Source organism: Accipiter gentilis, chromosome 16 (assembly GCF_929443795.1).
Source record: "Accipiter gentilis chromosome 16, bAccGen1.1, whole genome shotgun sequence".
NCBI classification, from domain to species: domain Eukaryota; kingdom Metazoa; phylum Chordata; class Aves; order Accipitriformes; family Accipitridae; genus Astur; species Astur gentilis.
Window position 1 is genome coordinate 30,161,624 of NC_064895.1, and position 27,553 is coordinate 30,189,176.

The 27,553-nt window shown below is 49.1% G+C and overlaps 1 protein-coding gene across 4 annotated transcripts; it reads left to right on the forward strand.

The window, feature by feature from the left end:
- Positions 1–26: 26 nt before the first annotated feature.
- On the forward strand, positions 27–26,624 carry HADHA (hydroxyacyl-CoA dehydrogenase trifunctional multienzyme complex subunit alpha). 4 transcript variants are annotated; one of them, XM_049818789.1, is made up of 21 exons: positions 27–136; positions 3,219–3,260; positions 4,467–4,508; positions 4,596–4,666; positions 5,474–5,607; positions 6,852–6,990; positions 8,007–8,126; positions 8,212–8,314; positions 11,182–11,304; positions 11,976–12,094; positions 12,943–12,999; positions 16,648–16,757; positions 17,049–17,183; positions 17,830–18,001; positions 18,544–18,630; positions 21,028–21,168; positions 22,444–22,512; positions 22,894–23,089; positions 23,995–24,109; positions 24,693–24,838; positions 25,999–26,624. In XM_049818789.1, the coding sequence occupies exons 1-21, from the start codon at positions 49–51 to the stop codon at positions 26,142–26,144; spliced, it is 2,355 nt and encodes a 784-aa protein (XP_049674746.1). In that variant the 5' UTR covers positions 27–48; the 3' UTR covers positions 26,145–26,624. The 4 variants fall into 4 exon arrangements, with proteins under 4 accessions (XP_049674746.1, XP_049674743.1, XP_049674744.1 ...); XM_049818787.1 differs by lacking the exon at positions 27–136 and adding an exon at positions 1,051–1,820; XM_049818786.1 differs by lacking the exon at positions 3,219–3,260.
- The last annotated feature ends 929 nt before the right edge of the window (positions 26,625–27,553 follow it).

Consider the following 27,553-nt stretch of genomic DNA (forward strand, 5'->3'; position numbering starts at 1 on the left):
CCCCCGGGCAGCCTCTCCCTCATTCGACCTCGCGCGCAGGCAGGCAAGATGGCGGCCGCGGTGCGCGCTATCGGCAGCCTGGGGCGTTTCACGGCCGCCGCCAAGTACAGCCCGTCCCGCCGCCCACCGCCCGCGGGTGAGACGGAGGCTCTGGGGCGGCGGTTGTCTGCCTCCTGCCCCGGGGTGGGGGGGGGGAGTGGGTGCGGTCTTTCTCTCAGGGTGGGGGGGATGGGGTGTCACTGAGGGGGGCTGTGAGGGGCAGAGGGCGGTGTGCCACGCGTGAGGGTGTTGCTGGGGGGGGTGGTGGGCCTGGGTGTCTCGGAGGGGGTCGCTGGGCGGTGTGGCCTCGGGTTTCAGCCTGGGGTCTGTGAAGAAGAGGTGGGGGGGCTTTCCTGATGTGCCTGCGTAGGGTGGGAGCTGCCGCCGTGGAAGTGTCGCTAACTTCCTCCCCCCCCCAGGTTTCCCCAGGGTAGGGGTCCACATCTCTCCGTGTCCTGGGGGGGCCATGGGGAATGTGTGTGTGTGTGTGTGTGTGCGTGCCCCCACGGGGGAGATGCTCCCATGCTGGTCCCCAAGGCAGGCTGGCCTTCGTGTGCCTTGGCATGCTCCCTGTGTCCTTGCACATGGGCCCATTTTGGGAATCCAGGTATGGCTCGGGGGGGGGGGGGGGGGGCGGTCCCTGTGATTCTGCACTGGGGGGACGATGGACCCTCCACACAGTCTTGTTCTGTGCACTTGAGCTGATCCACAGGGAGAGAGCGTCTTTGTGTCCCATGTGTGTGTGTCCCTGATGCCCCTGTGTGCATGCATCAGGGGGGATGTCCCCATGTCCTTGGATGTTTGGATCCCTGGGCTCCAAGCACACACATGTATCCGTGGGAAGGGGGTATCCCTGTGTCCCCACATGGGTGGGGAGAATGCTGCCAGGCATGTAAGTGTCTCCAGGTGCCCCACAGTCTTTCCTTATTTTGGTATACAGGCATCTCAGCTGTTGACTAATGCTCTCTTGCAATCTGCTGACCCGGGCAGGGCCTTGGAGCTCTCCTTCCTGTTTGCAGTTCTGGATCGTGGCGCTTCCTTTCAGAGCGACCAAAGCAAGGAGTCACCAGGTGCCCTCAGGAAGGCTGAAGGCCAAGGCATTGGAAACTGGTTCTGATTTCTGCTCTTTGAAAGGCCTCAGGGTCTGGTATCAGTGTTGACCTGAAATCTAGCAGCATTTCATTTAAACCTAATACCTGGTTTACGTGCAGTGTTGGAGTGAGTTTGTACGTGAGCCAGTTACTCCAGGACCAGGGTACTGCAATGGATAACGAGCAGAATTCCAGCGAGTGCTCCGGCTGTTGTTGGTTGGACTTCTTTTTATAACTGGCAAAATTGTTCATCACAAACAGTCCTGGAGGTGCTATGAGGACACTGTCGCTCACTGTAATTAATAGTGTTGTTCTGCCATAACAAAGTGTTTGTTAAATTGGATGCAAACCTTGCCAGGGCAGGTCAAAAAGCATGCAAAAGGTAGCAAGCAGGCAGAAGACAGTGTGAGCTCAAGAGCTGGCCATACCTGCTGAGCCACATACCGTGTGCTAGCAGGTTCCCAGAGGGGATAGGAAAGCTCAGTTTGTCAAAATCTTCCTGTCTTACGGCTCACAGTTCAGCGCTCTGTGCTATCAGCTCACACGTACAGGCTGAAAGTGTGGGCAGTTGTCCTGAGCTTCAGCTGTTTCGCTCTGCTGGTGCTTGCCTTGGTCCAGGACTGCAAGAAGGCTTTTCTCTGGAACCATCCATGGATGCTGTTCCCACTTCAAGTGGCATGCCACGGCCGGGTGAGTGGAGAGGTGGGAAGGGGAAGTGCTGGACAGGGAAGCAGCCAAGGAAGTAACAGAGAAAAGAGAAAGTGGGAAGAAACAGGTCCCGGCTGGACTGTGTGAAAGGGGTATTTCCCGTTCTCTGCTGCATCCAAGTTCTCAACAAAGTCCTGAGAGTAACTGAAGCATTGGCATCCCTGTCTCTAGATGCTCTTTTAATTGGAGTGAGTGAAATAGCGAGAAAGGAATCGATATTCAAGGCTTTTAATTCTTGAATGGCGGAAGCATACATCTGGCCTACTGCTGCTGCTGCTTCCTGCAGCATTGTGAAGGGGGATTTTTCTGGCTCTGATCTTGGCAAGTTGCCATTGTAGTGTTGAATGAATCAATGCCTAAAGCAGATGTGCTGTGACTGTGACCAAGTAAATGTGCTTTTAGTTTTAGACATGTTTTCCACAAGTATTCTGGGCTCTAAAATAAAATACTCTCAGGCTAAAGAAACCTCACTCAAATATTAAGCAGCTGTTACTCTAATGACAGTATCTTTCCCAAAAGAGTTTATGTTAAAATGTAGTGAGATTTGTTCGGTTGTGCCCTTGATTATTTTTTTTTCCCCTACTTCATATCTTTTGTTTTGCTAGAACTGAAAGGCAACATGGAATTCAAGGTTTAAGGTTTACATGGAAGCAGTCTGTTTGGAAACTGACATGAAAAAGAAAAGCATGTTAGACCATAGAAAGAGCAAAAAGTTAATTAATCCATTCACTTTTTATTTTTAATTGAGATTGCATGTTTCGCCTGCAGTGTAGTTTTTACTACATAGTGCTTTGCTTTTGGTAAGCGTTGGGAGTGATGTGCTGCTCACCTTCCTGCATCCCAGCCTTAGCAGATGCCTGGCTGAGAGTGTGGAAGGAAAATGTTGTCACTTTCCTTGCAGCTGAGATTTGTTTGGTCTAAGTCTCCTTCCTGCTGTGCCTAGCTATGTGCAACAGTACAGGATTGAAGCGAATGGATTCAGTAAGATAGTTCAGTCCTTGCCTTCTTTTTAAAGTAGTGGAGCTGTGGGGCTTTTATTGGGTTAAAATGCTGCTGTTAAAAGTGCATCATATTCTGCTCAGGAGCACCTATCAGCAGAGAAATTGTTGTCAGACCACCCTCATTTTCTGTGGGAAATGAACGTTCGTGCTTATTTTCAGGAGTACCTGACTTTTGCATGCAGAAGTTTAGGGAAATTAATGTTCGCTACAGCAATCACAATCTGGGTATTGTCCTAGTCCAAAAATACTTTAAAGTAGCTTTGGAGTGGAAACCAGTTCATTCTTTGTTTATAAAATGGTATTACAGGCACATGAGACATGCATGCACATGCAAACCTGTTTGCCGGGACAGACTGACGCTGAATTTCCATCCCCACAGCGTCGCACCATGTATCCTGGGCTTGGGGAATGGAGCACAAAGGTCAGTCCCTACTGCCAGCACCGGAGACAAGGTGGAAAGAGGGCCAAAGTGCAGTGGAGCTCCAGCCCTGAGCCCGTGTCACGGGGCTGTGGGGAGGGAGAAGCGCTTGTCAGTGAGGTGCAGGCTGAGGTTTTAAGGTTGTTTTCCCTGTACTGGATTTTGTGCCTTTTTTGCTGCTGGGAATGGGAATGTTTCATTCCTGAACATTTTACCAGTGTTGAGCAGTAAACCTTCCCTAGCTAAATGGCTGTGTTCCAGTTGGTAGACATGCATATGGTGCTCAAGAAGTAACACTTTTACTAGATTTCAGACTTAAAGCAGCTTTGGCAGGGCTTCAGCCTAGATCTGTGTTAGAGGATCCTCTCGGTCAAGATCAAGGTCGCTTGAATGGAACTGAGATTCATTCATGTAGTGAGAGATCATCAGGCCAAATACAATTTCTCGGCAGAAAAAGGAGATCTGGGATTTATGAGTCAGAAAAGTGGCATTTTGCTTGTGGACAGAACTTATTTGTACCGTGGTCTGAGCTTTCAGAGTGCTTTGAAACAAGACAAGTTTGTCTACGTGCTTCCATGTGTAATTAGTAGAGAAGGATGAAGTATTTTGTTGATAGGTGGAGGTGAGAATAAATATTTTGTGTGCTCTTTTTGTGGCTTACCAGATGTATACCCTGAGATCTGTGGAGTATACTTGGGGTGGCACCATTCACTGGCACAGGAGTGTGTTTTTGCAGAAGTATTCTAGGGCAGTTGTTTGATTTGCAGAGAAGTTAACTTGCAGGCTTGAAACTCTCCAAAGTGCAGGAAGTTTTCTGGTTTAGCACGTGAAGAAGTGTTGAACTGTGCATACTAAAGGCAAAGAACCCCTGTATGCCACCTGCTTCATCTCTTGTCCGCTCTTTGAGAAGAAGGCTTTGGGTTTGGGTTGGGTTGTGGTTTTTTTTGCTCTCAGTTTGGCATTGCTGGTGTTGGAAGCTGCGGTGTGGAATCTGTGCTGTGAAAGTCACTTCCACTTCAGTAGTGTGGAATCTACTGAACTCTTGTGGTGGCACAGGTCAAGCCATAAGAGAAGGAACTGGCTCATACTCAGGATTTTTCAAAATGCTGTACTCAGCAGATGAGGGGAGATGGGAGGATGCATTAATAAAGGAGAGTTAAGCTGAGACTACTGAGAATTCCTTTAACATCTGCAACATCTTTTCTTTAGGTTATGCTTGCCGTAATATATCCACGTCCACTGCTCTTCAGAGTGAGTGTAAAGCTTTTTTATTGAGTTCATTTTCTTTCTTAAAATCCACTGAGCATAAGCTGATAACATGTTTCTGTTTGTTTCCAGCTAGAACCCATGTTAGCTGTGATATCAAAGGAGATGTTGCTGTTGTACGCTTCAACACACCAAATTCAAAGGTACTGGTTTAGCTGGCTGTGGTTAATAGGCATATTAATGGAAATGGCAGGAAGAGCAGTCATACGGAGAAGGCATTGAAACGTCTAATTTAAGATTAAGAACTTTCCTAACCTGCAGCTTTTCAAAGTTACAAGCAAAGTAGAAATAGGAAAATCAGTGTTTGGGTGTTGAATGAGACATCTGAAAATGCCTCATGGAAATATTTTGTGTGTACTAAGCTAACTTGTCTCTCTCACTGGCACAAGATACCGCTGAATCTTACTAAGTTCTTGGATTCAAGGCGTTTAACAAGAGTGTCCATTATATAGGAAAAAAACAGCCTAGAAGCTCATAAAATCTGTGTTTGAGGTCATAGACCCACTGTTGGTGATGTTAAGGAGGAACTTCTTAGTTATAGATTACTTGATGACCTGCTGCAGGGTTTCATCTTCGAGGTTTTTTTCCTCACTATGTTATGACACAGGATGAACTAACTTTCATAGCAAATCTGAGGTCAGTTTCAGTGCCCCAGAAGCATTATAATTGTGCCAAGCAATGGTCTGGCTGTTGGGCTAATTCCTGGATGGTCTATTCCTTTTTTTTTTTTTTTTTTTTTTTTCCAGAAAGCAAGTCTTGAAAGGCTATAGAGCTGCAGCTCCTACTGGCTTGGAAAATCTATTTAGACCTACTGTTGGCTTTGGCTTTTTGTTGTCTGTCTTCTGTGCGAGTTTTCTGATGATATGATAGTTGAATCCCATACTTAATCAGAGGTTAAACTCCACTGGCTCTTGAGCTCCTTATTTACAATGCTTATTTGCTGCCTTTAGGTGAACACTCTATCCAGACAATTGAGCTCAGAGTTTACTGATGTAATGAATGAGATCTGGGCCAATGAAGCTGTCAAAAGTGCTGTCCTCATCTCTTCAAAACCGGGCTCTTTCATTGCTGGAGCAGATATTGAGTAAGTATGGGAACATTAGTCGTTATGCTGATGAAGCTTTCCCTGAAGTCCAGCATCCAGGGCCAGTGGTCTGGTGCACTGTGAAGTTGGAGCAGTTTGTCACTGACATTTCCCCAGGGGTGAGGCAGAGGCTAGGAATGAAATACTGAGCACAGGATGCCTAACTTGCTCAAATGAAGTTAGGACGTTGATAAAAAGGAACATGGCAAGTCACTAAACCCCATTTGGCTGTAACACTTGGTCGCTCCTTCCTGCATACTGGGGTGCAGTCAAGGAAACCCATCCTGGCTCCGAAGTGAGCATTGTCCTTTGGTCTGGGACACAACAAGAGCAGATAATTTACATGCAGGATTTCATTTAAGCTGGGTTTGAGTGCCTGGCGGTCTGCCAATGTGGCCCCTTGATTAGGCAGGATTTGGCACTCTGCCGTGTGGAGCATCTCAGCAGCCTCCCAGGCAATTCAGTGTGGCTAACTTTTGCAGGGTGTGGGACAACCCATGTGGGTGCTCTCACTGGGACCTGGGGTGCCGTTGGCTCCTAGTCCTGACACTGGGCAGGACAGAATAGTTGTTTAAGGACATTAAAAGCCAGAACGCTCTGAGGAAAGAAGGTAAATTACAAACAGACCTTTCAAAACCTTATTACCTTTTTGGCTGGCCTTATTCAGGGGCAGAGACTTGATGTATGTTGTGGTGGGAAGGAGGCAGTAGCTAGAGCTGATAAGCAGAGCAAAATGACAGGCTGTGTTTAAGAGGTGTCTGCTGGTCTCAACACTACGAGCCTCCTGAATTGCGCCTGCCTGGCAAACACTGCTAGCCTCCATGAGAATAATTGGCACAGGGAGTCTCTAATTGGCGGAGTGCAACATCAGAGCACTGGCCATCTGCTCTTCTAAAAAGTGATGCTGGGCTCTCCCCTCCACCCTTCCTGGCAAGTGCTTTGAGGCTTCCTATGACCCTTCCTCCTCTCCCCCAAAGGCTTTCAAAGCTCTGACACAAGGAAACTCATTCACTGCCTGCAGGCACAGCCCAGTGTCAGCATGCAGTGACTTAACCCGCTGAATTTAGTAGTCTTCCTGTGTTGTCTGTTAATCTAAGACTGGGGGACTAAATAGGTCTTGCCTGTCTGTCAGCCACTGGAGCTTTGTGGGAAAAAAGAGGAACAAACTCATTGAAGCACTCTCATTTTACTGCTGTTTTCTCAGTGCTTTTCCAATTCTGATCAGCCTTTCTGCCTCACTGCAGCATGATTGAAGCCTGCAAGACTTCTCAGGAAGTGACTCAGCTCTCTCAGGAAGGACAGAAGATGCTAGAAAAAATTGAGCAGTCTCCAAAGCCCATAGTTGCTGCCATCAGTGGCTCCTGCCTGGGAGGAGGACTGGAGGTATTGAACAATTCTGGGTCTGACAAGCAGGAGTGGGAGTTGACAGCGCTGGTTCTCTAAACTATCCAAATGATGCCTGCAGGACTACTTGCTGTGAGAAGGATTTGAGACCTGACATGGGTTCATTACATCCATTCAAATGAGTTTGTGGCAAGTTAATGGCTTGGTTGTGCTTCAGGGCTCTGCCATGCTAGTTTTTCTGCTTCTGTTGAAAGAGAGCTAATCAAATATGAATTTGTGTGGGCCAGGCTAATATTTAGATGAGAGTGTCCCAGGGAAAATGGGCTGTTTCCGGCAGGCATTGGATCTGGATAAAAGTTGCTGGCAGAGTCCAGGCTGGAAGTTGCTGCTTTTCAGATTAAGTGAGTCCCGTATCCCAGCAACTTCTGTTTTTTAAAAGGTTGTTGTGAGAGGGATGAGTGTGGGGAACCTGGCCAGGCTCCACCCTGGCCTGCATACTGTGCTCTGTCACTTGCCACTTTGGCTGGGTGCAGTACTTGCTTCATAATCTCCATCTAGGGTTTTGTGAACTGAAAAGTCTCTGTGGTAATTCCTGGAGCAAAGTTGTTACTAAAACAGAATAACCTTGTGGGAATGGAGTCTCTTCAGTTGTGTACCAATTTCTCAAGCAGTCGCAGCTTTTTACAAGCACTGTGGTGACACAGATCTGAACTTGGTGATCCAGTGATGAACCAAGTATTATGGCTGATCTGTAAATGGAACCATGCTCTCAGTGTAGTGAATGAATGGTCTAGATGAGACTTAAAAATAGCTTGGCTCTGTTTGGTAGTTTCATGTTCGTGTCATAGCTGCTTGCCGTCATCTGCCTGTGTGTGCTTCTCTTGCTGGAAGAAGCCATCAGTGAGCACAGAGGGAATCTGGACAGTTGAATTAGAGAATTGGGGTAGAATTGGGAGGAAATCTGAGGCAGTTTGTAGAAGAGACCTTTGTGATGGATGCCCAGTTCCTCTGTGGTCTTTCACAGGGAAAGCTTTAGTTTTCTCTTCCTTTTTAAGGTTGCCATTGCCTGTCACTACAGAATAGCAACAAAGGACAAGAAAACAATCTTGGGAACACCTGAAGTGTTACTGGGTCTCCTGCCAGGGGCAGGGGCTACTCAGAGGCTGCCAAAGATGGTAAGTAAGAGGAAGATCTTCGCTCAATAGCCTCTTCTGCTGCATGGTGTGCTCCCATTCTGAAATCCCCTTTCTGCCCTTCCAGGTGGGACTTCCTGCTGCCTTTGATATGATGCTGACCGGAAGGAACATCCGTGCTGACAGAGCAAAGAAGATGGGTCTGGTTGACCAGCTGGTGGACCCTCTAGGTCAGACATGATGCCTCTCAATTTCTTGATCTTCTGCCTGTCAATTAACCTCTCCACCTTACTGAAATGGGTGGAGAAGCCATTGATGCAGCCAGCAGTGTAGTGGGGGCAAAGCATATGGACTGCAAGGTCCTTACTATGCTCTGCAGTGAAATCTCCATTCCCGCCTTAGAGGCCTGCGCACGGGGACCTTGAAACGTCAGGCTCTTGCTAAAGCTAAGTGAATAGGGAAAGGTTAGCATAGAAGGCAGGCCTGTTGGCTCTCTTGCATAAGCTAATTATACAGATAAGAACCTGCATTCTTCATTTATCATGTCAGAGGGACGGATTACAACCCATAATGAAAGGAGAATGGATGACTGATGTCTACAGTTATGCAGCCTGCAGATGTTAATCTCTGTGAGGAGATCTTGTGAAGAAACCAACCCCATGGCTTAGGTGCTCTAAATTGCCAACTGTCTTTCAGTTGGATGGAGAAATTCCTTGCAAACTGCAGACCAGATTGCACTTCCAAGTGCTGAGTGGGCTAGTGAATTTGCTTCTGCTCTTCCTTCCCTAGGGGGGGTTTCTTGGAAGGTGACAAAATGGAGGAGCAAACCCTTCACAGCCTCCTGAAAGCTCTGAGCAGCTGCAGCCAGGAGTTAGAATGGAAACCACTGTGCCAGCTGGTACTGCCATGCAGTTGCACTGTGCTGAGTTTGGTTTCCCCAAGCAGAGCATGGCCAGAATACCCTGGTGGCCCTTAGCTCCTGAATCTGAATAAAATAAAATAAAAGGTGCTGGTACCTACTCTGAGAAACGCAAGGGAAGTCCCTGTGTCTGTTCTGTCTCACATGCTAGTGTTCATCTGGGTGAGATATCCTTAGCTGCATTCTCACTTTTAAAATGAATTGCTGGTACTCAGGCTTGAGTTAAAACTGCCTGAATAAACTTTACCACTGTATACTTGCTTAAATGTGAATTGGCTTTTAAGAGCCAGCAAATGTGGCTTTTTATACCAATGATTACACTGGCTTGCTTAAAGGAAACCTGAACTTTCTGAAGAGCTGTTTGGGCCTAGCTCAGACCAGATAAGCGTGTAGGAGGAACACAAAAAACAAATTATATGCAAGCATTAGAGGCATTCCTTGTTCATTCAAATAGCAGCCAGTGCCAGAAGGCTTTCTGCTGAGTATTCTCATTTTCATTCTCAATGTCAGGGGGAAAGTAGCTTTAACTGGGGTGATGCTTTAACTGATTATAGAAAGCTTTGAAGGAGAGAGACAGCATTAATCAGGAGGCAGTTTCATGGGGTGCAATCAGTTCTCCTTCAGTAGGGAGCACTACAGCATCCTCTTGATGTATTTACTACTGTGCCCAGATCTAATTCTGGCATGTGCCTTTTATACAAGAAAGCAGATGCAAGTCAACAGCCTGTAGCTCCTGGGTTAGGACACTACAAAATGTTGAGATGTCACCGCAAGTAAACCCACCTATGTCAGTTTGACCACCTTGCCTGCATATTTCTTATAGCTCAGACTTAAACAAATAGCTCTTTTCTTCAGCTGTAATATCAAAGTCCAGCACTTGTTGGTGTTGAACACCCAAGCTAATGGAAAGGGGAAATCGGGTATTCCCATCTTGTAGCACATCAGGCCACTGAAGTTGCAGGTCTCAAACATGTTTCCTTGAAGTGTTGGGAAGAGAATTTGGAAGCTGGTAAGTTTTGAGCTCAGAAATCCCAAATGCTCTCAAATTTCCAATAAATTCTCTAAAATTCACTGGGCATTGGTGAAATGTAGATTATGCAGCAGCTCTGGTTAAGTTTTCTGTGCTGCCTGTAAAATGAAATATGTTGTTTTGTTTGGACTGTTCTCCCCTAGACTGGCTCTGACATACTGCCAGGGCATGAGTGAGACTTCCTAACAGCTTTCATGATCTGGTCAAAATGCATGTGCTCCTTTATTTGCTGCTTGCTGAGAGACCTGCCAGCAGACAGCAGCATGTGGGGTCTGCTGAGTACCTGCTCTCAAGATTTTATGTGCAGAGAGGTGAAACCTTAGAGTTGAAGACCTCAGCTGTTGGTGGAGGGAGAGAGGACTGGGAGGTGAAAGTGGTGAGGGGTTTTGGTTTTGTTCTTTAACTGTGTCCTGTGTCAGGGAGTACTTGTCTGCTCTGGTGTATTCTTAGCTCTGAGGACTCTCTGCAGCATCTGGGTGTGGTTGGAGCAGCTTACAGTGAAAGTTAATGAAGTTGTCCAGCTGCAAGTATACAGAGTTGTAACCTCATCAGGTTTGTTCTGCTAGTTCAGAGGCAGCCCAAGGCTGCACCTTTAGCTGGTGTCCCTGTGCAGAATTGCTGGGCATTGCTCTTTCATTAATGACTCATTGTGTTTGCCTCTAGCAACTTTACACAACTGCCTTTTCAGCCCCCGTACTCTAGCCTCCTGTACTGGCAGAACATGTCCCTGAGCAACCTGATCTAATTCCAGAGTTGGATTTAACTTTAAACTTGGCCCTACTTTGAGCAGCAGGTCAGACCGAATGGCCTTCCATGTCCCCTTCCAACCAAAGCTATTCCATGGTTTTGTGAAAGTAGTGTTGATGTTTAAGTGGCATACTGCTCTTTGCTCCCATTGGGAGTTGGCATTTTGGTATGTCTGTATAATGCCATGGATATTAAATGCCTTGGGGCCTTCATGTAGTTTGCCTGTTGAGCCTTTCCATCATTGTTCATAATCAAGAAAAGCCAAACAGGCTGGGGGGAATAGAGCGGTAGCAATTCAAAGGAACATCATGCTGCTGTCTCATCCTTGCTTTTCTGCATCATCATCCATCAGTGATAACTTCTGCTGCGTTTCCTCAAGACTTCTTTTTTTATATTCACAGGGCCAGGTATGAAGGCTCCGGAAGCACGAACAATTGAGTACTTGGAGGAGGTAGCGATTGGCTTTGCCAGAGGACTAGCCAACAGGACAGTGTCTGCCAAAAGATCGAAAGGGCTAATACAGAGTAAGTCTGTGGGTATCATGGCCAAGTCCCAAGGAACTGTAGGGAGTATAATCCAGCTTTGCTTCTCAGGGATGTGTTCATGCTCCTACTTAATTCCATTTTCAAAACAAAGTTATTTCATGTTGTAATTATCTCTTGAGCCAGGTGGACTGGAAGAGAAAACATTGCTCTGCAGATCTGATCTTCTAGTGGTGTTGCCAGAGCTGCACATGGTAGCTCCTAAAGTGTACTAGAAGGGAGTCAGGCCTCAGGAAGAGAGCAGCAGCTGCCTCCAGAGGACTATCCATCTTCAAAGCTTTAGTAGCAAGTTCTGTACCAAGCTTGTGTAAACAAGTGGGAAGAGGCACATGGGTCTGCTCTGTACTAATCCTCTTTAGCAGCACCCTTATGCAGTTAGGAGAGCCCAGAAATGATGACATCTCTGTATGAGTTCTGCTCCACAGAGCTCAGTCTGTCACCTGTTGTATTAGGCCTAAATGAGACTTGTCTGTGATACAACCCATAGAAACCCTTCTGAGCAGACCATGCTACCTGTGGCTGAGTTTCAGGTGCATATTTCTATTGCAGATATACAACATTCACATCTGTACTCTTTAACTTTCAGGTTAATCGTTTAAAGACTGATTGTGCATATAGCGCTGTGCTGAGACATGTTTTGTCCTGTCTTGCAGAGATAACAGACTATGCTATGGCTCTTCCATTTGTGAGGCAGCAAGTCTACAAGACAGTGGAGAACAAAGTTCAGAAGCAAACCAAAGGACTCTACCCTGCTCCACTTAAGATCATTGAGGTAACCCCCCCACACACCCCGCAAGGCCCAAGAAACTACAGTGAAGGTGGATCTGTGGGATAACATGGCAGCAGACAGAGGGACTGTGGTTCCTTCCCGAGTTAAGCCATACATCCTGATATTCACAGGAGATCAGTCTTGATGAGTGTGAACTGTGTGGCGTATTGAGCAAGAACGGTAAAATTCAGAATAGCTTCCCAGAATATGATCACCAATTTATGTGGTACTGGTACCAGTAAGGGGTAGATCAAGAATCCCATTTGAGGGAAGGCTTAGCTGGAATGCTTTGTACGTGAAACTTTCAGCTGGTTTTTCCAGGTTTCCTATACAGTTTCTAAAGAGTTTGGTGAACCTGTTCAAAGCTAGGAAAATATAAGTTGCTGTTTTCATAGCGCTAACCACACAATACTTTAAAAGTTAGTGCTCTGAGTTACACAGGTATTGTATTACTTGCAGATACTGTCCATGGCTTAAAATTACTTTTCACTATTTAAGTTGTTGCCAAGACCTCTCTAAAATCTGTGAATGCCCCTCTGAGAGCAGTGATATTACAGGAGCACAGTCCTAATAAAAATAGTTACTGAAACCACAAGGTATGTGTAAAAAAAAAAAAAAAAAAAAAAAAATATTAACCTGATGGAAACTCCTTGCCATTGTAGCTATTCAGTGCTAGAAGGACAAGGTGATTCATAGCTCTGCTTTGAACAGCATGGACAGGACCCAGAGAGTCTGAAGTGTGCCTTGAATATTGAGGAGGGGTTACTTGTGAAAACAGGAGGTGCAGCTAAACAAGTAATTGTTGGCAGACATGACTTAACGGTAGCATATCTATCTTGTTCTTTGACTAGGTTGTAAAGACTGGTCTTGATCAGGGGCGTGACGCTGGATACCTCATTGAATCCCAGGTAAGGAGATCAGATCCCTGGTAGTAATCAGTAAATTATGGAGTCTGGGGGGATTTGTATTTAATCACACAGAAAGGATAATACTCGTCACAGGCTGCTCAAACTGGTGTCTTGCTCCCTGCCCCTTCTTCTGGCAGTGGGGCTATGAAAAAGGTCTATCTTGTACTGTTTGTCAAGGTTCTTCATCTGTAAAAATGTGCCTTTTCTCATTCCTGTCTGTGTTATCGTTTTCAGTGGGGAATAACCAGATGGAGTTCACTGATCTAGGTTTCACATAACAGGACTTTGATTTCTCTGTGTGTCTGGGCACTGTTTGTTTTTTTCTGATTGTCACACAAGACAGATAACCCAGAGGAGTGGGTATTCTGCTGTCAGTCTCATCAGCGTTTCCAGGCAATTTGGTGCAAACAAGTCATTTCCTCCAAGAATTAGCTTTCATTTTTACCAGTGTTCTGTTTACTCTGTCACCTTTTTTCACCATCATCTTTGTTCAGGGTGTTGATTCTCAATTGCTCTTGTTGTGCTGTTTTTTAGTCCAGGTACTTTGTTCTGGTCCCTTTTCACCCGTTGATAATTTTGGGTAGTTCTGAAAATTAGGTAGTTCTTTTCAGTAGTGATTTCTCACCCAGAACGGGACTTCTCTCTCCTTATCCCTTGGTCAAACTTACTTATTTAGTAGACACTCCAGTCAGCATACTGGCTAGTACTGGCCATTCAGGGGGACCTCAACAGACCGGAGAACTGGGCTGCCAGGAACCTCATGAAGTTCAGCAGAGGGAAATGCCAAGTGCTGCCCTTGGGGAGGAATAACCTTGTGCCCTAGTTCAGGCTGGTGGCCAGCTGGCTGGAGAGAGTCCAACGAAGGGCCACAAGGATGATTAAAGGCCTGGAGCATTTGGCACACAAGGAGAGGCTGGGAGACCTGGGACTGGAAGAGAGAAGGCTTGGGTGGATCTTATTAATGTGTATAAATACCTGGTAGGAAGCAGTAAAGAAGGCATAGCTACACTCTTCCCAGCGGTATCCAGTGGCAGATAAGAGGTAATGGGCACAAACTGAAATGGGAAATTCCACTTAAATATGCAAACCAACCTTTTTACTGTAAAGGTGATGGAACACTGGAACAGGTTGCCCAAAGAGATTGTGGAGTCTCCCTCTGTGGCAATACTCAAAACCCAACCAGACAAAGTCCTAAGCAGCCTGCTCTGGTTGATCCTGCTTTGAGCAATGGGGTGCAGCAAGTCAATCTCCACAGGTCACTTCCAACCTCAACTAGTCAGTGATTCTGTGAAATGAGCCTCTATTTCTTTTTTCCTTTCCCTTCAATTCTTTAGTTGCCTGGCACGTCAGTTGAGTGTAGCACCAATAATGACTGCTTAAGGATAGTCAAGTCTTTTGCATTTTAAGGCCCAGAAGACTTCACTTCTTGTTCTGCTTGCTGCTATTCCCCTTTGTAGGTCCAGCCAGTGGTGAGGCTGAGCAGATATTGCAGAGATATAGGTATGCACATGTGTGTTCACAAACACAGAGTACGTGCATGGCTGGCTGCACAGGCAGCGCAGCACCTTTACCAGTGACACCCACGTAAACACAAACCACTTGCAGGCATGGTCAAAGATTGATGCTGTTTCTCCTGGTTGGCTGATCAGAAATCAAATTCACATGCGGCAATAAGTACATATGTGTGCGCACACACACCCCTTTAATACCTGGCTCTAGATGTTTCATTGGTCAATTAGTTGGCCACAGGGCCCAGTCTGACCAGCTGCTGGCACATGGACCTCATGTCCTAAATGCCTTCCAGTCCTCCTTGACGTTTGCTAGTGACATGCTCAGGAGAATAGGAGTAGAATTTAATATGGAGGTAGGACAGACTGTGGTGGGCAGGTCCAGGGCTTGAGCAGGCAAGCGTACTCACCAGTGGCTTGCTTATGCATGACCCTTTTATTCCCTCCCATACACACAGAGTCTTTGGTTTCCCATGCTTGTTCATTCTCAGCCATCTCAATCCTTCCCTTTCTCTGCCCTTGTCTCTGCTTTAATAAACAACCTGCCCCCAATTGGTTTTTCCTCACTGGTACCCGGTTTGCTACATCTGTACTCAAATTTGTGATTTCTGGTACTGAAGAGGTAATTCTGGCTGTGCACGGTGTCACTGGTGTGGTTATCTGGGTGCTGCTGGCTCTGCAAGACCTAACTCCCCAGAAGATCCACCACACTCCCATCTGGTTATCTCTGCATTTGGGTCATCTCTCACATCACTGCCCCTTACCCACCGGTGAAATCCATCTGTCCCCCGCAGTACTATCTGTAACTTTTACCAGCTTCTCACGCTGCTATCTGTCACATCCTGCAGTCTTTTTCCTGCTGTGCTTAGTAGCTCCTTTTGTTGTCTTCTGGTGACAAGGTGCTGGTCTGAGATGTAGCTGTCTGCCTCCTACCTTAACAGTGACCTCCTGGGTATACCCCATCTGTTCTGGTTATGCATTCCACCCACGTTGGGTCTGGTGCTGAATAAAAGGCTTGGGATACTCTGTTCCTTACAGAAAAGAATGAATGTTTTTTCGTGAGAATAGCAGCAGGATGGAGATCTTCCCAGAACCCTCTAAAGAATAAGTGTCAGTGTCGTGTCTTTTTTTTAATGCCTTCCTCTTTCCAAGGAGACTTGCAGATTCTCTTCCAGGCTTTGTGTTACTGATATTTTAACAAGCCTTTAACTCACAGGACAGTGGTGAAGGAAGATACAGCCTGCTCTAAACTACATTGCGTTGGCAGCTTTCCTTAGCTGACTTGGCTCAGGCAACATTAGTTTTCTGTTGCCTTACGCTGTCTTTTGTCTTCCTGACTACTTTCCCGTTTCATGCTGAATGCTGGGAGGTTATACAGGCCTTTGATTTTGTTGCCTGTCTATGATCCTCTGAAAATAGTATCAGGTGACTGCTGTCAGTGAAAATTGGCCTGTTTAAAGATTTTTCTCAAAGCCTGAGGGTAGGGCCCTTTCACCTGAAAGCCAATGGGGCAATGGCCCCAGCTAGTGCAGGATGCACATGGGGGAGAAAGGGTGCCATGTCAGTGAAATACAGTCCTGCCACTGGGGATGTAGAAGTGGCTCCTGCATTGATCTCGTAGGACCCTGTAGCTGCTGCCTGGCTGCAGCAGCCAGGTCGCTTCTGGCTTGCCATCATGCCAGTGAACTGCCAGGGAATGCTCCTCCCAAAGCTGTGCTGGATGGATGGAAATGAGCTGTGAATGATTCAGTGGATAGGAAGAAGATGGATGTGGAAATACTGTGGCTGCTCTTGTTCCCTGGCAGAACCCCTGCCCCTCCAGACACAAGTGTTAGAGGTACACACTCTCAAATGCTTTAATTGTTTACCAGAAAGGACATTGAACAAGCAGTTTCCTACTGCTTTCTGGCAGCCTGTATGGGAGGCAGTGGTGCAAAGTGGGCTGTGCTTAGCACAGAAGGTGCCTCTGGGCAGAGGATACATATGCCCTGTCTGTTCTTCCTTTTCTAACCAGGTTACCAGTCTGTGCAGTTACATGGGTGGCTGTGCTCTCCCCTTTGCCATGTTTTTGATGTGTGTGTGCTGGAAGCGAGACAGCTGTTAAATGCTAAACTCTGCTTCCCTCTTCCCTTTCTTCCAGAGCTTTGGTCAACTTGCAGTGACTAAGGAAGCCAAGGCACTGATTGGACTTTACCACGGGCAGGTGCTCTGCAAGAAGAACAAGTTTGGAACACCTCAGCGAGAGGTCAAGTAAGTGCAAGCGTAGGATGCCTGAAGGAGCAGTTGGAGGACCGCTGCTAGAAGGCTCTTGGGACCGAGCGGCCTAGAGTCCTGAAAAGCAGTGTAGCAGAGCAGAGAGATTTCCAGCCTCCAGAGGCTAATCCTTTGCAGTTCGGAGGTCTCATCCACCAGTGAAATCTTCTTGCATGACCTCACTAAAAATAGTGCCTGGGTGGACAGGATCTGTGCAAGTCTGACAGCAGCAATGGAGATTCAGCTATTTCGAGCTTTGAGTGTGTCCCCTGATCCTTTTCTGTGCAGGACTCTGGCAGTGCTGGGAGCAGGGCTCATGGGAGCTGGGATCGCGCAGGTTTCAGTGGATAAGGGACTGAAGACCATTCTGAAGGACACAGCGCAGCAAGGCTTGGACAGAGGACAGCAGCAGGTCTTCAAGGGGTATGTGAGTTAAAAGGAATTTGCTCTGGATGGGATGGGGCTGCCTTTAGTCAAAATACCCCTCTGCTTTCAGGCAGTCGGGAACTCCTGACACCTCTCTTCCTTTGGAGTCTTCTACCATCAGATGTCACAGAAGTGCTTTCTTTTAAGGTTGCCCTATGCAGTGTGCTGGGATATTGGTATGAAACAGCCCCAGGGTATTTAGCCTTAGTTCCTTAGGTAGGTAGATGACTTAACAGATGATTGCTTTAGCTTTTAGATTTAGCAGTAGCTTATAGAGTTAAGCAGGGAGGGAGTAGTCCTGGCTGCATAGAGGCCCATATCAGGGGATGCATTGGGTCAGACTTCTGAAAAGCTGGATTTCTTTCCCCTGTTCTCCTGGTTCAGCAGTAATAGTACTCAGCTGTGCATCCTCAGGAATGTCAGTCAGCAGTTGACATTCAGACTAATGCACCAGCTGAGTTGTCTGAGCATGGCTTTCCTTTTTCTAGATGGAAGGAGGGGCCAGGAGTGACAGGCCTGCTGGATTGGAGATAGTGGTTTGGGTCCCAGCTGCAGGAGGGAGGGATGCCCTTGGTGTTGTGGTGTACCTCCAACAGTCTGGGCTGGCCTGCTCAGGAGCTGTGACAGAGCTGTCCTTCCCTAGGCTGAACAGCAAGGTGAAGAAGAAGAGTTTGACATCGTTTGAGCGGGACTCCATTCTCAGCAACCTGACAGGCCAGCTGGACTACAAGGGCTTTGAGAAGGCAGACATGGTGATTGAGGCTGTGTTCGAGGACATTAACATCAAGCACAAAGTGCTGAAGGAAGTGGAGGCTGTGAGTATCAGTTCTGACCTTATTGTGGCCTTGCAATACTTAAAGGGGGCCTACAAGAAAGATGAGGACAGACTTTTTAGCAAGCTTGTAGTGATAGGACAAGGGGTGATGAATTTAAACTAAAGGAGGGGAGATTTAGATTAGATGTAATGAAGAAGTTCTTCACTATGGGGGTGGTGAGGCACTGGCACAGGTTGCCCAGAGAAGCTGTGGATGCCCCATCCCTGGAAGCATTCAAGGCCAGGTTGGATGGGTCCTTGAGCAACCTGGTCTAGTGGAAGGTGTCCCTGCCTGTGGCAGGGGGGTTAGAACTAGATGATCTTTAAGGTCCTTTCCAACCCAAACCATTCTGTGATTCTATGACTTGGGCTGCTGCTTTAGAATTAGTTTCTAATGCCATCTGCCCTGACAGAACACTGGGTTTGCCTTGTTTATTAGGGTTATCAGGTGCTGGTGCTGTTTTCTCAGGGTTCTGCCCATTACTCTTTGGATATGGCTGTGGACCCTGTCATTTACACTGTCTTTTCCATCCCCTGCCACAGGTGATCCCTGCTCACTGTATCTTTGCCAGTAACACATCTGCCCTCCCAATCAGCCAAATTGCTGCTGTTAGTAAGAGGCCAGAGAAGGTGAGTACCCAGTGCCATGTGCCTGCTATGAGTCTGTGCTGAGCTGTCTGTTAGAGGCAAACTGGCTTTGCTGTAGGTGAGCGCTGGCATCTTCTGCTTCCTCTTCAGAACATGAAACAGCTCAACATTTGTCCCCAGTGCAAGCTTTGAACAAAGAGCTTGTGGTCTTTGGACAGGTAGGAGGGGGATGAAGGTAGACTCACTTCCAGGGTGATGTTGGGAAGTCAATGTGCAGCAGGGATGTGAGAGCACTTCAGGAAATGTCAATGCACGCAGAGGGACAGAGAAGCTATGGAAGGGCTTGAGCTGAGAGAATTCCAGCCAGGAAGACTTCGGTCATTTTGATAAACTGATTAGACATAGGAGTGACTTGCCATGACAGGAAAATGCCTTCTCAAGGAGAAGGCACTAACCTAGCAATAAAAAGGGAAGAAAAGTCGGTGGCTGAAAGCTGAACTCAGAGGTGCTGAAACTGAAGCCTTGGTTAGCCACAGGATCAACTCCTGAAGGGGTGGTGGGATTTTCTCTCTGGCTCCAAATGATCCACGTGAACAGGATACCAAGAGCAATATAGCAGCTTGTGGCAGAGGTTTGGAGCAGAGGAATTCTTCATCCCTTTGCTTGAAGTCTAAACAGCATATGATGTAGCTGCCTCCTCATCCCTTAGCCCAGGCAAGTACAGCTGAGCGGGAACATTGCTTCAAGTGGGGCAGCCTGCCCTGAGGGATGTGCTTGGTGGAGTTACCTTCTGAGGGGTGTGAATGCGCTGGATTGGGAGGGAGGCAGCTGCGTGCTGTTTTTCATTGCCATCCATGACTGCGAAGGGTACCTGTGATAGATCTGCCAGCCTCACGCTAGCAGGTGACACAGGCCCTACACAGGCTCCCTGCACTTTTCAGGGAGCAGCAGCAAGAGACCAGACATGACACCACAGCATGTGAAGTAGCATGAGGGATCTGCATGACCAGGTGGAGTCACCTCCCGAGGGCTAAGCATTGGTCTAGGGCAGCCTTGATAGAAAAAGGGGAAAAGGCTTTCCCCTCATTTGAGGAATCTGCTTTGCTTACCTGGGGCTGCAGAAAATGAAGGAAGGGGCAAGCAGTTCTCCTGTGAGATAAACCCATCTCCCTCTCTAAAACAGGTGGGATGGGGAGGCAGCAGCAACTTGAGCAGAAGGAAGGGAAAGCTCTAGAGCTCTGTTGGGAAGTGTTATACGAATGCAAAAGCAAAGGTACCCTTGGCTGATTTCCTAAACTCCTACAAGGATCTCAAGCCTGCCCAGGGCAGTGCATTGCCTCTGCTATTTGTCTTCCCTGCAGAAGTTCTGTGGACATCTGCAAAGTTGGACTAGATGATCGTTGTAGGTCCCTTCCAACTGTAATATTCTATTCTAAAGTCCATAGAGTAACAATGTGTGTTGCAACTGTTGGAGGTTCCTGTGACCTTAGTGAGCCTCTTCCTCGTTTCCTGTCAGACCTTGGTTGCATCGGAAATGCAAACTGAGTCTTATTTTTTCAGACTTGGAAGTAACATCGTCTTGCTGTATAAATTGCCTGTGTAGTGGCTCTTTATGGGGAAATTGATAGGAAACCAGTTAACTAATTAGTGTATTTAATTAGTTTTGCAGTCTGCAACTCTCCTGCAAGGTGTCCCTGACTTAGGTCTTAGTGCCAAGTGTAGCTTCCAGGAGACATGAAGGTGACATGCTGATTACATGGTCGTGTTAAGAAGGTGAGGCACACAGCCCAATAATCTCCACTTAAATGCTGTTTCCAGAGGAAGGCTGTGCTTGCTTCTGTAATTAGTTTCTGGAAACATGCCTTCTTGTCCTTAGAGTCACTTTATCACCAAAAAAAAACAACCCACCCCCTAAAAAAACCAAACCAAAACATTCACAAGCAGAACATGGACTCTGCTCTACATCTGTCTCTGACCACTGTTCCACTCTCATAGTCCAGAAGAAGCACCACCCAGGTATGTGGCTGCCCTGCCAGCTCAGATAGTACCTGCAGATCACGCAGTGCCTGTAATTCACGTGCGGACTGAGCTCGGCTAAGATTCCCAGACAGGTTTAGGTGCCAGACTATTAACAAGTACAGAGAGAGCTGAGCACCACTCTTGGTCCTGTAAGCATTATACCTAAATCCTCACTGAGCCAAGAGCTGTAGAGCGTGTGCTATGTCCTTGGGAAAGCCAAGGAGAGAAAGGGAATTGGAGAGCATTCCATCAGAGAGGGATACAGTGTGGCTGAATGCATAGTGCACTGTGGTGGTGGGTCCTGCAGCCCGTGCTGGCCTGTTTCCCTCTGCAGTCGGGCACTTGACTTGCCCAGCAAGTTACTCTGGGAGCCAAAGTCTGTCTAACCCTGCTTAACCCTGAGCTCTTCCTTCTGCCTAGGTGATTGGGATGCACTACTTCTCCCCTGTTGACAGAATGCAGCTGCTGGAAATCATCACCACAGACAAAACATCGCAGGACACTGCTGCTTCTGCAGTTGCTGTTGGCCTCAAACAGGGCAAGGTCGTCATTGTTGTAAAGGTGAGGAAACACTCCCCAAATATGAGCTGGGTTAATAAATAAAAGGGCAGGCTTGTGCACTGAGAGGGGGCTGAAACATGGCTGTGAATACACTGGCATTAGCTACTCATACTGAGAAGTAAAAATGGAGGTTAGAAGAGGGCAGATGCCCAGGTGATCCCTCAAGTGTCTGTTGGAGCAGCCATGGAAGGCCAGAAGGCACAGGAACAGTCTGACGGGCCAGCACGAGGAGCTGGCAGTCCTCCACATAGCTTCCAGGAGGCTGAAGTCTGTAGTGACATCTGAGATGGAGCAGTCTGGGCAGGACTCTCAACAGCTCTGCTCCCTGACAAGCTGCAAGGACAGAGGGTCAATAAGCAGTAACCCTCCTCTTTCTGGATTTAAATCTTGTTTGAGAGGGGGCAGAAATGCACGTGCAAGTGTAGGGGAAGAGGTATACCAAGCAGAGCGAGAAGGCTGAGCACAGCAAGGCAGCAGTTGAGAACAAACTGCTGTGGTCTCTAGGAGGAGGCAGCAGAGCCTCAGAAAAAGCCGTGGGCTTTGAGTGGTTTGTTAGGCTGACGGCTGCTGTTGAACACACAGCCCTCCAAACAGAGCTGGTCTCATGCTCCATGGTAGAGAGCATCAGTGATGCTGTTTCAGCTGTGTGTGAGGTTCAGCCAGTAGGCTTAGGGCAGTTTGAGTGTATTTTTGGATTGGTCTTTTCACTGATGTGTGAGGTTGCCAGCAATGCTGAGCAGGTCTTTCCTGTAGTGCTGGGAAAACTGGCTTGTCTAAAAGTGCTCTAGGCATCTCTGGAGGCCAGTGGAGATACAGTGCTGCTTCTCTAACGCTCATCCCCATATCAGATGCTTCCCTGAATGGCAGTTTGCAGCTAATGTGTTGTTTCCTGACTTTGTGAGCAATATCTGAGGTGAAACAACTGGTTTCACTTGCACTGAGCACCCTTTCCCCTGTCAGCCTGTTGGGCTTGGTGAAGCAAGGGGACTTCTGCAGCCTGCTTGGGATCTCCGGATGCTGTTTCAAGTAAAAACACTCTGGTGGGAGCTTCCAGGGAGTAAGTTCATGGAATCTTCAAACACTGCTAAGCCCTACAGGAAAAAACTACTGTAGCAGTCAATAACATACTGCTAGAAATGGAGTTCAGTGTGTGCCCTGGACATCAGTGCTTGAACTACAGCCCAGGCTGTGAAATGCAGTTCTTGTGCTGCTGAGAGAGGATGTGTTCCTGCAGTTTGTACTCACCCACCTTCCTGCTGTGCTTCTCTTCCCTAGGATGGGCCTGGCTTCTACACCACCAGGTGCCTAGGGCCAATGCTGGCAGAAGTGGTCCGAGTTCTTCAGGTGTGTATCTTGTCAGCTACCACACATCCACCAAATAGGTCATGTAAAGTCTGCTTCTTCCTTGCCCTCGATCGGGCTGACCCCAGCCCTGGCCAAGAAGGGAGGTGGGTAACTGGCCCCAGTGCCTGTGGTTGTCCCCAGCCAGCTGTGGGCTGATGAGACCCGGTGCAGGCAGTGATGGGGCTCTTTCCTCCCCACACAGCACCAGGGGAGAGTCAGGAGTGCTGCAAGCACGATTACACTGCTCCTGTCTGTAATCAAACAGCTAATGGTGCTGGTCACAGCCCGTGGCCCCATATGAGTAAGGGCTTTCTGCCCCCCACACTGGGTTTCCAGGACCCTCACCCAGAGACATCACTGCTTCCCCTTCCATTCCTGCAGGAGGGCATTGACCCAAAGAAAATAGATGCCATCTCTACAGCCTTCGGCTTTCCTGTGGGTGCTGCCACCCTGATTGACGAGGTGGGTGTGGATGTGGCCACACATGTGGCTGAGGACCTTGGCAAGGCCTTTGGCGAGCGCTTTGGAGGAGGCAGCATCGAGTTGTTCAAGCTAATGGTGGAAAAAGGCTTTTTAGGTGAGACGCTAGGCTGTTTTAATTGAACAAGTTTCCTCTTTTTTGAAGAAAGAGTACTAGCATCTATCAGCCTCTTGTGCCTCAGGTGAGGGCAGTCAGAGAACAGCCCTGGGAATGGGTTGGGAATCCCTCCCAGCTGTACCCTGGGCAGACCTTTGGCTGTAGCCAGACCTTCCTTTGCAGAAATGGCAGCAGCAGGCACAGATGCTGCCCACAGCAAAAGCAGCAGACAAGATCTCACGAACCTCTGTGTGGCCCTTTGTGAAACCTGCACAAGTGCTCTGGGACATGGAGAGCAAGTGGCTGGAAATAAATGTGCTCAAGTGAAACAAGCCCTGAGCTGAGCTTTAGAAGCTCTGAGCAAGGAAAAATTACATCTCTGTCCACATGGTAGAAGCTGTGGCACTGGATGCCAGAGGCAGCTGTGCCTCTGAGCACGCCAGGACAGAGCAGCATCCATCAGTGGGACCTGCACTTGGGCCATGACAGCTCTTAACCTCAAGTGACCCTTGCTGTGACCAGACCCCTGGCAGCGAGGGTTACTCAGGAGATCTTGTCATCTCTGTACCTTGCTCCCAAATGGGAGTGGACAAGGACTGTGTCTTTTTACAGCTGTAGCCACAGAAACGGTGGCGTTATTTGACTGTGCTCTGGATCTAGTGAAGGCATTAGTGCCTGACGCAGTGGCAACATCTTGCCAAGGAGTCAGCTGGATGTGGGCCCCCTTCCCTGTGTCCTTGGTGAGGCAGCAAACAGGCTCATTCTGAAGTGCAGAGACACCGCCTATGCCAGGAGGATCTGCTCATGCTAACAGAAGCAGGGGTCACAAGGAGATCAGAGGCGAAGGTGTCACGAGCAAACGGGACACGTGGCAGGATGTGACTGTCTCTTTTTATCCCTGGCAGGTCGCAAGGCAGGGAAAGGCTTTTATGTTTACCAGGAGGGGGTGAAGAACAGGAGCTTGAATTCTGGCATGGATGAGATCTTGGCACGGTTCAAAGTGCCAGCCAAACCTGAAGTGTAAGTAGCTGTGCATGCCCGAGCAGTGGTGTGGGCTGGCTCTCACCCCAGCTGCTTCTCTGGCCTCTGAGCAGCAGCATGAGGGCTGCACCAGGCAGCACTGGAGAGGTTGCTGAACATGGAGTCACTCCAGATGGCATTTGGCTGTTCCCAGCTGGTGTGTAGGGGGGCAGACTGTTGGCTGTGGAGAGCCTGTGCTAGCAGGAACGGGGCATCCTTGAATTTATCAGCATTTGCTTGGGCACCTTTGCAGAGAGATTTCCTGTGGTGGGGCTTGCCAAGGCAGGTGGGTTGGTGCCATGACCTTCCTGGCACTGGACCTGTTGTACAGCCTGGCCCTGAAAAATCTCCTGGAGCAGTTCCCATCTGGCCTGATGGAGCCTTTGCCATTCTTACGTGCCTGCTTCAGGACTCATCACAGAACTTAGTCCTTATCCTCATGCAGATAGGGACAGTCTCAGTGAGAAACCGTTCTCTCCCTTACCCCAGGTCTGGCCCTGTCCCCAGTCTGTGCTGGCTTCATGTGCTCCTCCATCCAGCTGCTGTGTTACCTGCACAGCCCTTACTGACTCTTTCCTTGCAGCTGCACTGATGAGGACATCCAGATGCGCTTGGTGACGAGGTTTGTGAACGAGGCAGCCATGTGCCTGCAGGAAGGGATCCTCAGCAACCCTGTGGAGGGAGATATTGGTGCTGTGTTCGGCTTGGGCTTCCCACCATGTCTGGGAGGTAAGTGGGCTCAGCTGGGGTTTGGGCTAGGCTGCATGGCTTGGCTTGCAAGCTTTGTAGTGGGCTTGCCTTCTAGCCACCAGAGATAAGTCAGCTGTCAAGGCCAGGTTTGAGCTGCAGTCTGACAAGCCTGAGTGTCCTTCTCCCATATAAAGCCTGAACCAGAGGTTGCTCCAGCATTCCTATCCCACGAGAGGTGGCAGTGAGCCTGAGAGCTGCTGTGCGATGTTTCTGCCAGGACCCACTGGAGTTCCTCTGCTAGTACAGCTGTTTCACAGAGCTGGGCTGGTGAGGTTTGAAGGACTCTTAACCAAGTCATTTGCCATCTCTTTGGGTTTGAATAAGAAGGCAGAGAGCCATGCTGGCCCCAGCCTCATCAGCACTTTCCACGAGAACTTCAAAGAAAGAGCTCTTACCGTGCCTGATAGTTATGGGGGTGTAGGTGGGATGAGAGACTTGCAAATGTCCTACATTTTTAAGAAATCCCTAGCTTGCTTTTGTGCCGTCGTATGGTACTTGGTGAAGAATGAGGCTCTGGTGTCTCATCTCTTGCTACTGCTACTTGTCTGTGTGGCCAGGCAGGCATCTTGCAGCACTTCTGGAAACCTGGTCTCATGCTGCACACAGAGTTGAGAAATGGTGCCCAAAGACCCACTGTTCCCCGCCGTGCGTGCATGTGGCACAGATGAAGCTGAGCTGACTAACCTCAGCCATGGCGCACAGCACTATTCAGGCCAAGGTATTATCCAAGAGCACCAGCAAAGTTTTCCCGGACCCGTCTGCAACCTGGGTGGCTGTGGTCACGGCCTGGGCAGTGGACGAAGCATGAGCTGAGGTTTGGGTCCCAGCTGAAGTATACTAAGGGCTCTTGGACATGACATAGTGCTTCTGCCGAGTACCCAGCACTTCCCCTCCTTGAGGCAAGCTCAGACTAGGGGAGCAGTCCCAATTATCTGTGCCCCAGCTTGTGCCCAGCAATCCAATCTGCCTCTGCTTAAGCACAGGTGGGTAGGCAGGGAGCAGGGTCTTTTGGTGCCCTGCTGAGAGACTGGAGGTCTCTTAGAGAAGGATAGATCGGCCGAACCTAGTGCTCTCGCCCTTCCAGGCACCTTGGTGCTTCTTGCTTCCTTGGCACAGATGTGTCCCCCTGTCCCCGGCAGGTCCCTTCAGGTACGCGGACTCATATGGAGCCAAGCAGCTGGTGGACAAGCTGCGGAAGTACGAGGCCGTCTACGGCAGCCAGTTCACGCCGTGCCAGCTGCTGCTGGACTACGCCAACAGCCCAAGCAAGAAATTCCACCAGTGAGCGTGGCCTGACACTGCCTGACTGTGACACACCAACAGCTCGAGCTGGGGCCACCGGCTCTCCAGCGACACCCCATTCTCTGTAGGTTAATCTGCAAAGCACCTGGGGGAGGCAGGGAAGGAAGGAAGGCGGTGGCAGATTGCCTCGTGGCTTCTAGTCATTTCAAGTGCCTTATCAGCTACTCTGTGTTGGGCACGTCCGTCCCCTGCCAGCGCGGGCCTGGTGGCTCCTTGCTGGAAGAGAGAATTTCTTCTGCGTCCACTTCCATGCCGCAACCTCCAAAGCTCCAGGTCTGGCAGGCACCATCCAGCATGCAGCTGGCCCTGAGGGCCTGCCTTTCCGTAAACCTCCAACAAAATAAATCCCCGTCTCCTAGGTTTGGACTCCATGCCTGCTTCTCCCGTCTCTCTGGGGCAGCAGCCTCTCGGCGCCGAGGAAGGGAACAGCTCGAGTCGGAAATAAAGCATTCAGGCAATCCTCTGGGGTCCTCTCCGTGCTTGCCGGCTGAAAGCCCCACAAAGGGGCTGCTGGCAGTTGCCAGAGGGTGGGGAAAGGCAGGGGATGGCGGCAGTGCAGAACAAAGACCGGCTCTGTCACCTCTGCCATCAATCAGGGTCTGTGAGGAGCCTCTGGCTCTTTTGTCTGGCCCCGAGCACTGCTGCCGGGGTTATCCTGGCAGATGGACCCGCCTGTAATTGCAAATCAAGCAGCCAAAGGCCAGAAGGGTCCCCCGTGGGGAGAGCTCAGTTTAAACTAAAAGGCTTTAAATCTCTGTGCACCTGTCAGTGATTTCAGAGCTGGCCTGGCCACCTCCTCCCTGGCTTGGTGTGGTGCCTCCCCAGGCTCTAGCCTTTTCCCTGTTCCCTGGCAGGGCTCGGGCTGGGAGCTGGGTGCTGCTGCTCTTTTCATGTCACTTCTGTGCTTGTTTCTCAAAACTACCGGAGCAAAACTGGGCTGAGACATCATCTCAGCCTGCCTCTGCTGCCTGCTGGGGGAGGCACTGGGCTGCCTGTGGAGCTGGTAACCAGCCTTCAGCCCTCCCTGTGGGGGGGATGCAGCAGCCCCCAGGACCTGCCCCCTGTGTGGAGGGCTGTGCAGGAGCTGTGCTTGCGGGGGGGGGGGGGGGGGGGAGCCCTGCTTCTCCCTCCGCAGCCAAGGAGCTGGAGTCGGGACGGGCGAGGTCTGGTCCCAGATCCTTCTGATGCTGTGGTCCTATCAAGCTCCGCGCAGAGCAGGGTTTGGGGCTCCTTGGGGCACCTCACCGTGGGCCCTGGGAGAGTTGGGTGCGCTGGGTGGTGGTTGCTGCCCTGAGCGTAGGTCTCTGCCTCCTTTTCTTCCGTGTCCGTTGGGCAGGGGAGCTTCCTTCCAGGGCCCTGAAATCACCCTGTGGTGCAGGCAGCCCGGAGCAG